Source organism: Chlorocebus sabaeus, chromosome 11 (assembly GCF_047675955.1).
Source record: "Chlorocebus sabaeus isolate Y175 chromosome 11, mChlSab1.0.hap1, whole genome shotgun sequence".
Taxonomy (NCBI): Eukaryota; Metazoa; Chordata; class Mammalia; order Primates; family Cercopithecidae; genus Chlorocebus; species Chlorocebus sabaeus.
In genome coordinates this window covers 66,889,143-66,907,020 of record NC_132914.1, presented here as the reverse complement: position 1 = coordinate 66,907,020, position 17,878 = coordinate 66,889,143, and the positions used below count along the sequence as shown (strand labels likewise).

At 40.6% G+C, this 17,878-nt stretch overlaps 1 protein-coding gene across 2 annotated transcripts in view; it reads left to right on the top strand.

Moving 5' to 3' along the window:
* Nucleotides 1–17,878, top strand: part of BEST3 (bestrophin 3) — a 53,460-nt gene that overhangs the window by 17,011 nt on the left and 18,571 nt on the right. Inside the window, exons 4-8 of one of the 2 annotated variants that reach the window (XM_037996822.2) lie at nt 1,345–1,499; nt 2,957–3,034; nt 3,146–3,298; nt 7,225–7,305; nt 8,626–8,775. In XM_037996822.2, coding sequence (XP_037852750.1) covers nt 1,345–1,499; nt 2,957–3,034; nt 3,146–3,298; nt 7,225–7,305; nt 8,626–8,775 — 617 coding nt within the window. Of the gene's footprint in view, nt 1–1,344; nt 1,500–2,956; nt 3,035–3,145; nt 3,299–7,224; nt 7,306–8,625; nt 8,778–17,878 lie in introns of both variants that reach the window. The other variant, XM_008003994.3, reaches the window with a different exon arrangement.

Here is a 17,878-nt window from a genome sequence, read left to right as displayed (position 1 = left end):
TTTATTTCAAATCCTGAATAAACAGAACCTTCAGTTAGTGGGACAGTGATTTTCAAACACTACTGTATGTCAGAATTTTCTGCACAGCTTGGAAAACATGCAACTGCCTAGACCCAATTCTATTAAATCACCCAGGAAGATTTAAAAGAATGCTGATGCCTGGCCTCATCCTAGATTAATTGAATCAGAATCTCTAACGATATAAGACCTAGCCATTGGTGTTTTTTTTTTTTTTTTTTTTTTTGAGACTCCGTCTCATAAAAACTCTGTCGCCCAGGCTGCAGTGCAATGGCACAATCTTGGCTCACTGCAACCTCCACCTCCAGGGTTCAAGCAATTCTCCTGCCTCAGCCTCCCAAGCAGCTAGGATTACAGGTCCCTGCCACTATGCCTGGCTTATTTTTGTATTTTTAGTAGAGAGTGGGTTTCGCCATGTTGGTCAGGCTGGTCTCGAACTCCTGACCTCAGGTGATCCACCCGCCTCAGCCTCCCAAAGTGCTGGGAATACAGGCGTGAGCCACCGCGCCCGGCTGCCATTGATATTTTCTAAAAGTACCCCTATGAGGTTCTAAGGTGCAGACCTGGGTTGAGAACTCCTGCCCTACTGAGCCTGATTTAGTAGTCAGGGTCAGGGTCCAGGCCTCTCCATATTTAATAGATATCACAAGTGATTCAGGTCTATGGCCTTTGGATTTTATTCTTAAAAACAATGGCCTAGGTCACGTCAAAGATCTAGATAACACCAAAGCTCTATAAATTGATGACTCTCAAAATGGGCATACCTCATTCCTCCTTTGACTTTTTTTTTTTTTTTACTGTAACACTATCTCTTAAATAAAATTTGGCCTGCATCATAAGGAGGGAGGATTATTTATTTATTTATTTATTAGAGATAAAGTCTTGCTATGTTGCCCAGGCTGGTCACAAACTCCTGGCCTAAGTAATCCTCCTGCCTGGGCCTCCCAAAGTGCTGGGATTATAGGCATGAGCCACTGCACCTGGCAAAAGGATTACCTTAAATAGGACAACCAAATTTGTTAACTGATTACAGATGGTTAAAGATAGAAAAATGTGTTATATTAGGGCAAAAGTTGATTACCTGCTGATGGCCTCCTCTATCAGGGATTTTATATAACTTGTGGGTGTGCATGTATATGTATGTGTGTGTGTTCACACACACACATTCCTTAACTCTAATATAAGTATAAACTACTTGAGACAGGAAACTTTATTTCATATTTCTTCAATATCCCCTCATTATATGCTTACATATAGATGCTGCAATGTGGTAACATGTTAGTGTCAAACAGTCTGTATACCTACCCATTTTTATTTTTTGTAAAGGTTTTATGACAGCAGATGAAAGGAAATTATTCAACCACCTCAAGTCTCCTCATCTGAAATATTGGGTTCCATTCATCTGGTTTGGAAACCTTGCAACTAAAGCCCGGAATGAAGGTAGAATCAGAGACAGTGTTGATCTGCAATCATTGATGACTGTAAGTATATCATAAATCACAAGGAAAAGGTGCTAATTAGAGACCAAGAGGGACCTGGCTATAGCACATTAGACCAGGAAGAGTCAGCTTTGTTCAGTCCTGGTTCCGGAGGAACTGGAAAGATTGGAGCAGTGTCAGACCCCTCAACATGCAGGACAGACATGGTACACAGTTAAACTCGAGTTGCTTGGAAATGGTTCCTTGGAAGCTGCATTTTAAACAGAATCATGCTTTGTAATAGGCTCTGTAAGAAAGTATTCCTTGATTGATTAGCCAAGGGTCGCCAACAGCTCGGAAACCTATGGTGCCCCTGTAGTATATTTGCCATCCCTGGCTCCAGGATTCTAGAAAAAAATCTGAAGGAGAAATAAACCTCCCCAGCCAAATATTTCCCCAAAATTGGAATATCGCGACTTAAGCCAACCTTTCAGATACTCTAGTAAGTAAAATAGTATTTTTACTAAACAAAATAACCCCCCCAGAAAAAATTTTTATGTAAGGGCTGGATATATTTGTGCCATGACAGTCCCCTCCCTGGATTAGGCTAACGGGAGTGAATTGTTTAAAAATAGCACCCAAATTAATGTGAACTCTTTTGCCTAGTCTTACATAATAACTTGTGTACAATAGATGAGAAAATCAAAGAATCCTGTCCTTCCTGCTTCAGAGATAGATTTTCTATCAATATGAGTGTTATAATCTCCATTTGTGGGAGTAATTATATCTCTTTTCTAAGATCTACAGTAAGCATGTTTTAAAATGAGAGAAACAAAAAAAAATTGCTTCCAGATTACCTACCAAAATCGATAAAAATTACTTATTTAAAATATTAGCAATTTCCTTCTCACCATGACTTTGGGCCAATATACACGTTGGAAATTATGGGTTCAATAGAATGTGTCGGGGGGGATATTTCTATTCTTTTTTTTTTGGAAATAGTCTCAGTCTGTTGTCCAGGCTATATGCAGCACAGTGGCACAATCATGGCTCACTGCAGCCTTGACCTCTTATACGCAAGTGATTCTCTCACCTCAGCCTCTGGAGTAACTGGGACAACAGGCACGTGACACCAAGCCTAGCTAATTTATCTACTTTTTCTAGAAACAACGTGTTTCTGTGTTGCCCAGGCTTATCTCAGACTCCTGGGCTCAAGCAATCCTCCTGCCTCGGCCTCCCAAAGTGCTTGGATTGTAGGTATGAGCCACCATACCTGGCCATGACTTATTTTAATATTTTTTTAAATGTCCAAATGTACTCATCAATGAACTCATTGTTCCAATGATGTTCATTGATTGATTGTCATTTTTAGAACTTTCCTTTTGGAGTATCCTTGGGAACCAGTTTACTAGTCTTATAGTCAGTCCTGTAAAAGACATGCTCACATTCTGAATCCCAGTAAGTGCTTAGTACCACACCTGTCATCTTAGTAAATCATGCTTGATCTGTTTCTGGCTTAGGAAATGAATCGATACCGCTCTTGGTGCAGCCTCTTATTCGGTTATGACTGGGTTGGGATTCCGCTGGTTTACACCCAGGTAAGAAATACTTTGCATGGAATTCTTTATTTCTACTTGTCCACCTTGGCACTGTAGCTTTGTTGTGGGAGGCCAGCACCGTCCCCTCACTCCGGTCTCTCTCTGTTCCAGGTTGTTACTCTCGCTGTCTATACCTTCTTCTTTGCGTGCCTGATTGGACGCCAGTTTTTGGATCCCACCAAAGGCTACGCAGGGCATGACTTGGATCTTTACATTCCAATCTTCACCCTCCTACAATTCTTCTTCTATGCAGGATGGCTCAAGGTAGCCAATGGTCTCAGGGCCCCACTTTGTAATCTGTTATGTTCCAGACTCTCCACACTGATCCTTTACTGAGTCTTTAGCAAATCATTCACGAGTGAGTCAAAGGTAGATCTAACATGTAATAGCTCAGCAATATTATTACTTTTCTGCCAGGGATTCAAGTGACAGGGATATACTCAGTACTGTCTGAAGCAGCTCATTTGTGCAAAGAGATTAGAAGAACATTCTTTTATGGTTATTCATTCTCTTTTACGTCTCTGTGTATTCCCATTAGGATTACAATAGTGTAACTAAAGTAATAAGTGTACCTGCATTGATACTGTGTACCACAATAAGCAACTAGGCAGAGTAAAAGCGTCAACAAGAAGCCTTATAAATCAGACTTAACCATTAATATTGCGGTAGAATCTTGGTTCTGCTCAACTCTATAAATAGTTATTGCAGTTCCCTGAAATTCTGCTAGCTGTCCCACAACATTAAATGTACCCCATTTTCTTTTTTTTTTTTTTTTTTTTTTCCTAAGACAGAGTCTTGCTCTGTTGCCCAGGCTGGAGTGCAGTGATGCAATCTAGGCTCACTACAACCTCTGCCTCCCGGGTTGAAGCAATTCTGCTACCTCAGCCTCCCAAGTAGCTGGAATTACAGGTGTGAGCCACCATGCCCAGTCTAAATGTACCCCATTTTCAAAACCAGAACCGAGACTCAGAATTCCTCAGAATCAGAACCAGAAACACCAGAAATAATGACAACATCTGGTTTGCCAGGGAATTTAACAGGTTCAGGAGGTGAGAATGGCTTGCCTAACTATCTGTGTAGAATTTTCCTTGTTTCCCCTCCCTTCATCACCACCTCCTCAAATGTATGTGTGTAAATATCAGAGACCCGATTCTTCCATCACCTCTGTAAACTTCCAAATGGGAAGTATGTGATAGAAAAAAATCAATGACAATGGCTTCATTAAATTCATTGAAAGGTAATGATGGTATGAAGATGATATTCATAAAGTAGAATTTTCAAATGTTTGGCCTTCCAAAGAGCCATACATTGTCGTGACCCATTGAGGCCTTCAGGTTGCAGTGAAATGTTCCCTGCAGAAGCCTTTCCTTTCATTGGTTTGAATCTTAACCAAAAAAAATAATATGTTGACATTTCCAATTATACTCCAAAGAGTAAAGGCATGTCCCTTACAAATGGCAAAAGCATTTTTAATCAGATTACCATGATTCTTAATTATTTCTACCTATGTAGGAGCAAGAATGCAGAAGAGACTAATGACTTTCATTTTCCATTAGAGGAAAAAGTAGAGTTTAGCTTTATAAAGATAAAATCACCGCAGTGGCCCAAATACTCAATCATTCTCAAAAAGTACTTTTCTTCCTTTCCCGAGTTGCGCCAAGCTTTTTATTCTTTGTTTTGTGTCCATGTAAGGTGCTTGACCGCCTGTAAAGAGCAAATAACGGTTCCTTCCTTCTGACATGCTTTCTAAAATATTTACATCCTTTTCCTTTATAAACTGTTTTAAAGTCCAGCGCGGTGGCTCATGCCTGTAACCCCAGCACTTTAAGAGACTGAGGTAGGAGGATTGCTCAGGAGTTTAAGACCAGCCTGGGCAACATGGCGAAACCCCATCTCTCCAAAAAAAACACAAAAAACAAAAAATTAGCAGGCATGGTGGCGCATGCCTGCAGTCCCAGCTACCGAGGAGGCTGAGGTGAAAGGGTCACTTGAGCCTAGGAGGCCGAGGGTGCAGTGAGCCACGTTCACACCATTGCACTCCAGCCTGGGTAACAGAGCAAAACCCTGTCTAAAATAAAATAAAATAAATCTTAAAAGACAAAATATTAAAAGGCACAATCTTAGCTCCATTAAAGGATAGGCAAACCTGCTGGGTATGGTGGCACATGCCTATAATCCCAGCACTTTGGGAGACTGAGGCAGGAAAATCGCTTGACCCTGGGAGGCAGAGGTTTCGAGCTGAAATTCCACCATTGCACTCCAGCCTGGGCAAAAAGAGTGAAACTCCATCTCAAAAAGAAAGATAGGCAAACCTAAACACCAATGGGTTGTGCCTCCATTTCTAAACAGCTGTTCTATCTCAATGATTAGGATATTTATAAATCTTTTCAAAGTATAGAAAAGCCATCTTAACCTTATGAATTCAGTTACTTGCTGAAAATGCAGCCCCAAGTGGAATAAAAGATATATTTTGAGATTGTCAATTCAGAAACATACATACCATTTTGTCAATTTAATGTAGACTATGATAATATATGCAGGACTGATTGCATAAAAATGAAAATCTGGATAGAATAAAAAAAGGTTTCAGGACTCAACCCTTAATTAATCTAAGTAAATCTCCAGGCAAGAAAGGGCAGATAGCCCCATGAAACTGGTGACAAGAACAACATAGATATCACTGTGAGGCTTACTGATTCAGGACACAGACCTGCCTAAGGAAAGGCACTGAAAATAAGAACCACATATTAAAATCCCCTGGGAGCTTTACCCGACACTGATGCCTGGGCTCAGCCTGGTTAAATCGGAATCTCTGCGGAAGGGACCCAGGCATCAGCTGGGTTTTTCTAAGAGCTCCTCAGGTGAGTTTAATGTGCAGCCAAGGTAGAAAAAAACTGCTCTAAGTATTAATACGTTGACTTAAATCCTAAAAGTAGGTAGATTTTCTACTGAATAGTTTCAGAATCTAGAATATTGAGACTCTAAAAACTAATCACATGGTACCTTTATTTTACACATTTAAAATTTTTTTCCATCTAGACTCAATGTAAAATCTCCCTCTCCCCCAACTCTCTCCCTCTCACACACACACAGGCATGCACACACGTCCAGATAATAAAAACCAAGTGAAAATTTTCAACAAGGAAAATGATAGATAAGTTGTATTTGACATATAAACCTCTCATCAAGAAGGCTATTCAATTCAGGAACATGATAAGAATATTTAATATTGATCAAATATTCAAAGATACGCGACAATAGTTACCGAACATTTTCCCGGCAGGAAAACTCACTTACTGGATAAGGGAAAATCCTTTAGGGTAAAACTAAGTAAGCCTCAATTTCCAGCTTTAGGACTTACTAGCTCTCTGACTCGTTTACTTAGCAGTTACGTTCAATAACTGAAAGCTCGGCCAGGCACAAGTGGCTCATGCCTGTAATCTCAACACTTTGGGAGGTCGAGGAGGGCAGAACACCCGAGCTCAGGGGTTCAAGACCAGCCTGGCCAACATGGTGAAACCCCATCTCTACTGAAAAAAGTCCAAAAAAAATTAGCTGGATGTGATGGTGCTCACCTGTAGTCCCAGCTGCTCAGAAGACTGAGGCAGGAGAACTGCTTGAACCTGGGAGGCAGAGTTTGCAGTGAGCCGCGATTATGCCACTGCACTCCAGCCTGGGCAACAGGGCGAGACACTGTCTAAAAAAATAAAAATAAAAATAAATTGTGAAAGCCTCTTATATTATTTTCTTTCATTGTGATTTAAGTCTTTCTTTGCTGTTTAACCTTCTCCCTGTGTACATTTTGCCTTATTATCTGGGCCCTGTAAATTCCCTGAAAGCACAGCCTGTGTACCCTTCAGGGTGCCTTGCAAACAGTTGGTTCTCCTTCACTATTCACTCATTTGATTTGGCTCCTAAATCGGACATGGCTTCCCCTGATAGGGCCTGCATTGTCACCAGTTGGATGGACAGATCCATTTGGAGAGCATACCCACAAAGGTGCGTCATTCATGGTTTGAGAATCATGTCTTGCTTGCTAATAAATATCTGGGTAGAACAATCTACTCCCCTCTACTCTTCATATTATGAAAGTCACAAAAGGAAGCAGAGAGGAAAATAGGAATCATCTCCAGATTCTATTCTTAGTTTTCACGGGTATCATGATGGATTTATTTTATGTTCAACTACAGGTAGCAGAGCAGCTTATCAACCCTTTTGGAGAAGATGATGATGATTTCGAAACTAACTGGTGCATTGACAGAAATTTGCAGGTTAGAGGAATTTTCTTTCTCTTTCAAATATTAATAATAAGTCACTTGTGATATTTCAAATCTAAGCAGATTTTAAATGCACGCCTCTTGGCTTCAGAGCTTTAGCCACAAATGAAAGAGGCTTGGCTGTGCACTATGCTGTCTCAGGTCCTTTTGGAAGCTTACACATCCGGGATTTCAGCTCCAGTGAAATTTAGTTCCTTTTAAGTAGAATTTCAAGCCAATTTTCTTTGTAAGCCTCTCTATTAGCTTTTTCCAGCCTCTTTCATCTCAGCATAGAGCAGTATTTTAAATTGTTCTTTGGTTTGTTTTCTATTGCCAACCAGAGAGGTTAATAGTGACTTAAAATGGCATCCAGACACAATCTGGTGGGAGTTCCCAAAGTCGTATCACATCAATCCCAGCAGTCAGATAGCCACCAGTTGGACACTGGGAGCCTGGGCCATGCCAGCCTGTGTCTCAAATCTGCATGAAATGCACTAAATGGGCCCCAGGGCCCTTACCCTGAAGCACTATTCCAGAGAGCTTTTCATGAAGAACCAGCATGAAGGAATTTTCCTTTTAGGCAAGACTCTCCCTAGACCACTCTCTTCCCTGTGAACTACAGATGAGTGAAGGCCTTCACCTTGTTCATTCGTTTCAAGCCCATAGTCGGCAGTTAAGTAAGTTCAAACATCTCACAGTAGATCCCAATGTCAGTCTCTTAGGGAGGACACATAATGCCTAGGTCACTCCCTTTGTCAAAATCGGAATCCCAGAGGATTAATAATGTATTCATGTATCCCTTTGTCAAAGCCAAGAGGAGAGAGCACCATAGCACCAAGCAGTATAGACTTCTTGATATGTTTTTCCAAACAAAGAATTGAACAAGAAACCAGGGCATATAAGAAGTGATGCCAAGTAAAAATGTGTTTACGGGGTTAACAGAATGAAAACTGGAATCTTCACCTTCCTGTAATATTTGGGGTTAAGTGGGTGCTATCAGGTAAAACAACAACATAATTGTGAGCACAGAATAAAAAGATGGCTCCCCTCCCTCCAGCTAAGAGGCAGCTCCTCTCTGGGCTGTGTGGTTTGATCCCAGAGTGTGGGAGGCTTGAAGCCCCACTTATCCTCATTGCAAAGTACTCTTGAGCAGTAAACGACAGATACAACTCTCTGTGGCAGCTGTGGTCATGGCAAATACGAACTATAGACATTTGTATATTCACTCACTTAGACTGTGTCCTAGCCCACTCTAACTCTCATCTGCCCACAAAAACTTCTCCTTTTTATTTAATTTCCATCTGAGTTATTCTAACAATATAACAATGATTTTAGGTCTCTCTTTTAGCTGTGGACGAAATGCACATGAGCTTACCCAAGATGAAGAAGGACATTTACTGGGACGATTCTGCTGCTCGTCCACCATACACATTGGCAGCTGCTGACTACTGCATACCCTCATTTCTGGGGTCAACAGTCCAGATGGGGTAAGTACATTTTTTTAAATCTCCAATATTTTCCAGCCTGAGCAACATAGTGAGAACTTATCTCTACAAAAAAAAAAAAAAAAAAAAGAAAGAAAGAAAGAAAGAAAGAAAAGAAAAGAAATAAAATAATTTAAAGTAGCCAACTGTGATGGCACCTGTAGTCCTAGCTACTTGGGGAGGCTGCAGTCGGAGGATTGTTCGAGCCCAGGGGTTCAAGGCTTCAGTGAGCTGTGATTGTGCCATTGCATTCTAGCCTGGGTGACAAAGTGAAACCCTGTCTCAAGAAAAATAATTAACGAAAATTAAAATAAATATCTCCAATATTTAGGAAGTGAGCAGATAGATCACTGTTCTAATCTTTTTACCTTTTTTTGGCATTTTTTCCTACCTGGGCTTAGTATGTACGTCAGTCTCTGTTCAGTGGTTTTAACACAGCAATCAGCCCTATGTATAACGAGCTTTAAAGTTGAGGCCTGAAGTAAATCAGGCACAGTTCTATATTTCATTAAGTCTGAGCATGTATTTGATATTGCAGAAGTGTGTGAATGTGGGAGAATTTTATTTGCTGAAGGCAGATGCCACAGTTTCCACGTAAATTAAAAAGAAAAGCACAGACTAATTCAGAAAGTAAGAAACTCTCCACTCAAAAACAAAACAAACAAAAAACTGTAGCAAAAGGGAAAACTTCTGTGGAATTTTTCTTATAACTCTTGGCAAGACTGTGGCTCATAGTTCCCTGAGGCATGCGCTAAGCGGATTTATACAGTGGGTTCATGTCCCATGGTTGCTGCCTGTGACCGTTCTTTCCCTCCTCCCCGAAGTGGCCTGCCCTCCTCCTTCCACTTTCAGGAGATCTCGCTTCACCCCTGTTCCCTTTGCTCAATGTCTCCTAATGCCCATCAGTGATGGTTTGTGGCACTTCCCTTCCAAAGGGGCCCCTGAGGCTGAAAACCTTTCAAGACCCAAAGAAAAGGAAGATTGAAAGTGGAATTTCAGTAGTTCTGGAAAGTAATGAGAAAGATTTAGGAGCCAGGAGATTTGCCTTGTTGCCCACAAAGCACATCTTAGAGAAGGTTGCCTACTCCAGGCTAGATTTGCTTCTGCTTCTAGCTAGCCTCCTAAGACCAGACCCACCCACCCAGGGCTCCTTCCAGGCCAGAGAGCTCATCCCAGCCCTCAGTGTGTTCTCAGTTTCCATGGATAGGAATCTCTGGTTGTATGCATGTCTCAGCCTTCATGATATCTTCTGCCGGGGCAGAGCTTCATGGATATCCAGCAATCTTCTCAATTTTCAGAATTAATAAGAGCTGTTTTTCTGTGAGTTTGATTTTAGATAATTAAATATGCTTTATCCTTCTCCTCACTCCCACCATTGATTAATGCAAAGTACTTGAAGATTTAACTTGAAAAGAAAAGAGACCAGCAATGCTGATAGAATCAGGGCATCATTGTGATGACTCTATTTAGACTGCAAATGCTCTGCAGGCTCTATTTCTAATGTCCATTGAGTTGTTCTTACCCCATGGTTAAGATGATTTTTTGAAGGTCTCAAAATTTTTATCCTGATCTACTTACTCATCCTAATCATCATAATTCTGCAGATTACCATATAAATGTTCATGTTCTTTAGAAAATATTAAAACACAATGTTTCCCCTGTTTCTAAATACAGAAACAGAATTAGGGATTGACAAGATCTCAGAGAAAATTTCTTCCCCAGAGTATTGGGAAGATTCCATGAGATTGTAAACATTAAAATGCTTTAGGTAAAACTATAGAGCATGATGATTATTATCACCTAGTCAAGTCTTATTTGTGGATGTCAAACTGAAGCAGAGAAAGATTAAATCACTTTAAGCTATTTTTCATATTAAACTTACCCTGGAAATTTAGAACAGAAAATAAAACAACTGAGAGAAAACCAAGAGGTACAATATTTAAAACTGCAGCAAAAAATTATCAGTTGTCAGAGAGAAGTCCTCCAACTAAAATGGCCTATTTACCAGCAGGATGGAGAGAAGAACAAAGGCCAGAATCTATTGGGAGAGGGTTTTGTGAGAGGTTTAACTGGATCTGCTAGAACCAATTGATCAAAGAAACAACTAGGCAAAAGCTCACTTGATCTTGATTTTCTGTATAAATGAGGACCATTAAAGTGGACCACAATCCAGGAAAATTTACTGCAGGAAAATAGGTGATCAGAAGCCCTGAGTTGATAGAAATGGCGCCCTTTGGATTTATTAATGTCTATTTTTCCTATGATTGTCATATTAGAAAAAATGTTTCTGTTGCCTATGACGAAAACCAAATTCAAGGTTTCTTAAGCAAAAGGAGGTTTATAGTGTCACATCCAGAGACGAGCCTAGCTTTGGGTGTCACTAGATCCAGAGGCTCAGAGAATGTCACCAGGACTCACTGTTGTCCCATGACTCTCAGGTCTGCTTTACTCTCCACTGGCTCAGATTTCAGGCAGTATCTCCCATCCTGAGGGCAGAATGGCAAAATGGCAAGCTCCAGGCTTACAGCTTACCTTCTCAGCTAGCCTGTGGAAAGGCCACATCTCTTTTCCAACTCTTGAAACTGAAGTGCTGGATTTGCTATGACTGACTGGGCTTGGTTCACATATCCATTCCTGGGCTAATTACTATCAACAGGGAGACGATATTTTGACTATTCATGGCTGGTTTATAGGTCTATCTTTGAACTAAGGATTACAGTCAGCCCCACCCAACCATATGGAGTATGTAATATCTCAAGAAAAAGCAAGATGCTATTATCAGGAGAAGAACGAATGGTTTTGCTGGGCTGGCAAAAATAGTAGATGTTCTCTAAAATCATAGAAGATAATTCCCTAAGCAATGAATGGTTCCTTCACCAAATACAAGGTCAATGTCAAATGAGCCACCTGACTGAGGCTCAGGGCAAGGGGAAGGTAAAAGTTAAGAATTGTTGTAGCACCAGTGGTTTTGTTGGTGCTGACTGAGCCAATGAACTCTTTGCATAGGAGTGAAGATCACGTGTCAAGATACTGTAGACACAGCATTCCATTTTATAAAAGTGCCTACTGCTTGAGGACCATATCAAATCCTTTCCTGGATGAGATTTTTAAAAATTTTCTTATTCTCTTTGAGGTGTATGTTCCCAGCATATTGAATTCAGAAATCAAATTGTCCTTACCTTTTCATATCAATGTTTTGGGTTTGTAGCCACAATTCCCATAATAACCCGGATATTCTAAAATCAAAGCAGTGCTCTTCAAGAACAGAGCAAAAGTACTCCTCTCCAAGGGCCACCTGCAGGATCACCCACCTCCCAGCCAGCACATTCAACAGCGCTGTTCACATTCAGCACACTGTTCATTTCCACTTCAGAAGGAAACTCCTCAGAGACAATGTCTTCATTCTCTAAATCAAGGAATATGTTCAAAACATAGCCCTATTTTCTGCATATTTACTAAATAGATATAACTCAAATAAATCAATTTTCCTTCTTTCTATCTTAAGTACAAATTTAAAATATATTTTCCCTTGGACCCTTACATACAGAATGTGCTCATTTATTTATTCAGGTAAATTTTTTTCAGGGCCTACTATGAGGTAGGTTCTATGCCAGATGCTAGAGGTAGTCAAAAAAAAGAAAAGAAAAAAAAAACGCCTCCTAAGCTCACAGATGTAAGGCCAAGAAAAGTGACAATACAATGTGGTAAATGCTACAGTGGAGAAATGCTCAGCCTCATGGGAACACACACAATGAAGACACACTTCACCCAGCCTGCTGAAGCAGAGAAAGCCGCTTGGAGTCAGGGACTCTAATATGCATCTTTAAGAGTGAGTTAGGAGGTGGGCATGGTGGCTCACACCTGTAATCCCAGCACTTTGGGAGGCCAAGGCAGGTAGATCACCTGAGGTCAGGAGTTCAAGACCAGCCTGATCAACATGGTGAAACCCAGTCTCTACTACAAATACAAAATTAGCTGAGCATGGTGGCACAACCTGTAATCCTAGCTACTCAGGAGGCTGAGGCAGGAGAATCGCTTGAACCCAGGAGGCAGAGGAGGTTGCAGTGAGCCGAGATTGCACCATTACACTCCAGCCTGGGCAACAAGAGCGAAGAGTAAAACTCCATTTCAAAATAAAAGAAGAACGAATTAGGAGCCAGCGAACAGATAGGATTGAGGAGATTTAGCAGAGGGCACATTACAGGCCAATATGGACAAAGACAGAAAGGAATGATAAATAGTGTACTCAGAGTAACAATTTGATAGGCAAACCAGAAGAGCCAATAAATGAATCTGGAGAGGAGGCAAGGGCAGAAGATGGAGGGTTTTATAGGCCAGGTAAGGGTTTCAGCCGTTATTCAAAGCTATTAAATGACAGGGTCACATTTTTACTTTAGAGAGATTAGCCTGGCAACTGGCTGAAAGACAGATAGCTGAGGATAAGACCAGAGCCAGAGTGAGCAGCTGTTGTCATTTAAACAGGAGAGGATAAGGGCCTGAAGTAGGTGTATCACAAGGGACGTAGAAAGTAGAGGTGACGGAAGGGACAGATTCAAGAAAGGAGAAGGAGTGAAGAATGGTAATAAACCACAGATGAGATAGAGTGGAAGGGTGAAAGCTACTCTAGGGAAAAGATTATGAGCTGTCCCTTTTGCATGTGTTGAATTTGAGATCTCTATGGGCAATTCACATGGAGATGGCCAGCAGGCAGGGAGTCCCAAAAGGATGCATTTTACTGGTATCAGTACGTAGAACCAAAGAGTGGGTGGGAATACTCAGAACAGTATCAAGGAAGCAGAGCAGAATACAAAGGGTAGAATACTATCACTGAAAGGGTGGTCAGAGGAAAAGGGTAGTCAGAGTAGAAATGGTCAATATAGATGCAGAGTAACCTAGAAAATGCCCTGCCAAGAGGCCAAAGGTACAAAGTTTCCAAATAAAGCCTGAAGAGCATACCATAGGTTTTGTATGTTAGGGTCATCAGAGACTTAAGTGAGAGTGTGGGGTAGAAATTAAACTGTAGTAGGTTAGAAGTGATTTATAGGTAAGAAGATCAAATTGCCAGTGTAAGCTGTTTTCAAAAAATAATTTTATTGTAGAAAAGTTCAAACCGGGCCAGACACGATGGCCCACGCCTGTAGTCCCAGCACTTTGGGAGGCCAAGGTAGGCAGATCACTTGAGGCCAGAAGTTCGACACCAGCCTGGCCAACATGGTGAAACCCCATCTCCACCAAAAATACAAAAATTAGCCGGCATGGTGGCGCACACCTGTAGTCCCAGCTATTTGGGAGGCTGAGGCAGGAGAATCGCTTTAACCCAGGAGCGGGAGGTTGCAGTGAGCCAAGATCATGCCACTGCACTACAATTTGGGTGACAGAGAGAGACCCTGTCTCAGGAAAAAAAAACAAAAGAAGTTTAAGCAGTTCCAACGGTAGAGAACAAGCTATGATAAAGCTCCATGTATCCATCACCCCTTCAATTATCAAGTTACGGCCAGTCTTGTTTCATTCCCCATCCGCCTTTATCTTCCCTGCCATTTGATCATGGTAAAGCAAATAGACCATAATGCCATTTTCATACTTAAAAAACAAAAATAAAACAAACCCAAAACGCATGTAATTCCTCAATTCATTAAGTATCCATGGACTATTTTTTTGAGAAGTCTGAATTGACAGGGTAAATAGATCAGACCGTATTCACTAAGAGACAGGGATGCTGGTCTGTTTACTCCCTCAATTCAGACTTCTAGGAATGGCTTTTTTGTTTTGTCTTGGGTAAGGCTAATGGCGTATTTTTTACTTGCTTTATTTTTTGTTTTGTTTCGTTTTGCTGGTTTTTTTTGTTTGTTTTTTGTGTTTTGGTTTTTTTGGAGACACAGTCTCTCTCTGTCACCCAGGCTGGAGTGCAGTGGTGTGATCTCAGCTCACTGCAACCTCCACCTCCTGGGTTCAAGCAATTCCCCGCCTCAGCCTCCCAAGTAGCTGGGATTACAGGCATGCACCACCACACCTGGCTAATTTTTGTATTTTTAGTAGAGACGGGGTTTCACCATGTTGGCCAGGCTGGCCTTGAACTCCTGACCTCAGGTGATCCGCCCACCTCGGCCTCCTTAGAATTACCTTCACCACCTATACTGAATTCACTCAGCTGCTGTACCTGGCCTTATTTGGACAGAGCCATTAAGACTCCCTCTGGTGTTTACTGTAGTGCTGTCCACTGTGTAACTTAGAATCCCTTTTAGCAGAGGACCCACAGGAAGAAACATATTTCAGACATTGGGGGGAAGAAAGGAAGCTTTGCCTCTTCTGGGCAAATCTTACACTATTTATCTTACAAACTTTATAATTTTATAATTAATGATGGTTTCCTTTTCATTTTGGCTGCTGGGAAGCTGACAATCAAATTTGTAGCCTACCTTTACTAAGTCTGTGGAATGGGATTATTTTGGAATGTATTTCTAGATTCTGTGTCTTTTATGATTGTTTCTTATTCTACCTCTACTATATTGGCCTGATCTTATATATTATATATATTTATATAATGTAATATATAAATATAATATTTTATATGTCATATATACTACATACTACTATTGCATCGTATGTATTTCCATAAGGCCACATCAAACCCTTGGTAAGATGAAGCAAGATGTGATAAAGAAACAAATTAACAACTCTCCTTGTTTTTAAAAAGGAAGGAAAAAAGACAGGCTGAGCAAAAGGAGCCCACTGGAAGAGAGGAAAGACACAGGAGCAAGGGGGGATGACAGAGTAAGGTCCTAAAGAAGACACAGGGCCGGCCCCGGGGGGTAGGGGGAGGTCCCAGTGGCTGAGCTAGGGGGAAGCAGTTGAAGTTGGATACAGTAAGGGGAGAGGGGGAGATGGTGCCTGTGCAGCCAGGGAAGCGGGAACCAATGTTCTTGCTTCATCTAGTCATCGTGTTTTAATCTAAAGGAAGCTTTAACAGAGCTCATCTTTCTCTGTCCAATCTGGGACCAAAGAGCTGCTGTTTTAAAACTGCATTTTATAAGCTTTAACACCAAACCAGTGCTGAAGTTCCATCTCCTGATCTTTGCATGGGGCATGTTAAAAATCAACTTTAAAATCAATACTCTGAATGAAAAAAGCCCAGTTAAAACTCTGAATGCAGTCCCCAAAATAGAAATGCTTTCATAAATACGCCAGTCTTGAGCATTTACTAAATAATGATAATTATTGCATGGCCAGTAATCTACACTTAGTCATTTTATGAGTTATTAAACAATGAAAAAATATTTCTTGTGTGAATTCTTTTACCATTATCTCATGTGGGATCACTTCAGTTGAATCTGTTTTGTTTGTTCTTTTGTAATACTATGGAATCCTTTCTAATCTGCTGTAGTTTTGTTTTTGTTTTTGTTTGCTTTTTGCCTTTTGTATTTTTGAGGCAGGGACTCTCTGTCATCCAGGATGGAGTATACAGTAGTGCAATCACAGCTCACTGCAGCCTCGAACTCCTAGGCTCAAGCCGTCTTCCTGCCTCAGCCTCCTGAGTAGCTGGAACTACAGGTGCACACCACCATGCCTGGCTTTTTTTTTTTTTTTTTTTTTTTTTTTTTTTTTTTTTTTGAGACGGAGTCTCGCTCTGTTGCCCAGGCTGGAGTGCAATGGCACAATCTCGGCTCACTGCAAGCTCCGCCTCCCGGGTTCACGCCATTCTCCTGCCTCACCCTCCCGAGTAGCTGGGACTACAGGCGCCCGCCACCACGCCCAGCTAATTTTTTGTATTTTAGTAGAGACAGGGTTTCACCGTATTAGCCAGGATGGTCTCAAGAGGCAAAGGTCTGGCTATGTTACCCATTCTGGTCTTGAACTCCTGGTCTCAAGAGATCCTACCACCTAGGCCTCCCAAAATGTTGGGATTACTGGTGGGAGCCACCATGCCAGCCTTGATCTGCTGTTTTAATTAAGGCATCTTTTCATTAGCTTAACTATGGAGATGCTATTAACTAAGATTGAGAAAACACCCACGAGTAGCCAAAAGAACTTTGTCTGTAAGATGCACAGTGAGACAATATACCCAAACCCTAACGTAATAATGAGTTTTCCTGGGACAATAATAAACACATGCGTGATAAAAATAACTTTACCAAAAGAAACTTTAAATGCTTAAACTCAAGATTTTTAAAAACAAATGAACAAAAATCAAGGTCCAGAACTACCCTGTCACTACTGGCTTGAGGTAGAGGTAGAATGCCTGTCTTCACATTATATCATCATGAGTCACTTCAAAATTCTTACTATCTTTTAATTACTTGGGATTACCCATTAACACAAATTAAGACTCTGAGGAATGAAACACAGAGATTAAAGACTGAAGTCTCATAATGCCCTTTAGTCCTAACTTGAAAATCAAAACAGCCAACAGTAAAGAAGATAATCCCTTAAGGGCATTGGAAAAACCCTAACAAACTATCCATTCATAACAGCTAAAGGATTCGAAATTCTGGAGAAGAGAGGCTGTAACTGCTTATGAAATGGATCACTCAAGTGTGTCCAGAGCGCTTGCTCTGTCTTGCTAATCTAAAAGCATGCTCCAAGCTTGTAAACTTTAAACTGCTGACTGTAATCCCATTTAAAGAGCTTTGTTTTATTGGGCTTTTCTGCCATAATTCAAATAATTATGTCAAAATGTTCTCACATATATAATAATCTTAAAAAAGGGGTCTATGAAGTCAATTAAGGATCCACTTAGTAAAGAGGAAAAATATTCAAAATTTTAAAGAACTCCTTCTGGCTAGGAGTTGAGGGATTTATTTAAGATGTATTTGGTGCTATGGAACTTTGTCAGAAATAGTCATTTCTACTTATCTATCTTTATTCTAAAAGTTCTAGGAATATGTAACAATAACATGATATTTGGTAATTATGCAGACCTGCAAATGTACTTAGTGTACACAAAATATTTAAAATTATACAGTAGGTCAGAAGTATTTTTAGTGATATTAATTCAAATATACCAAAATACATATTTTAGTGAGCGAAGACTTTATTAAAGTGTGGTTAAATATAGTTCTATGTTGATATTACTCAGTAATCCTTTTTAGTCAACTATATTCAAATAT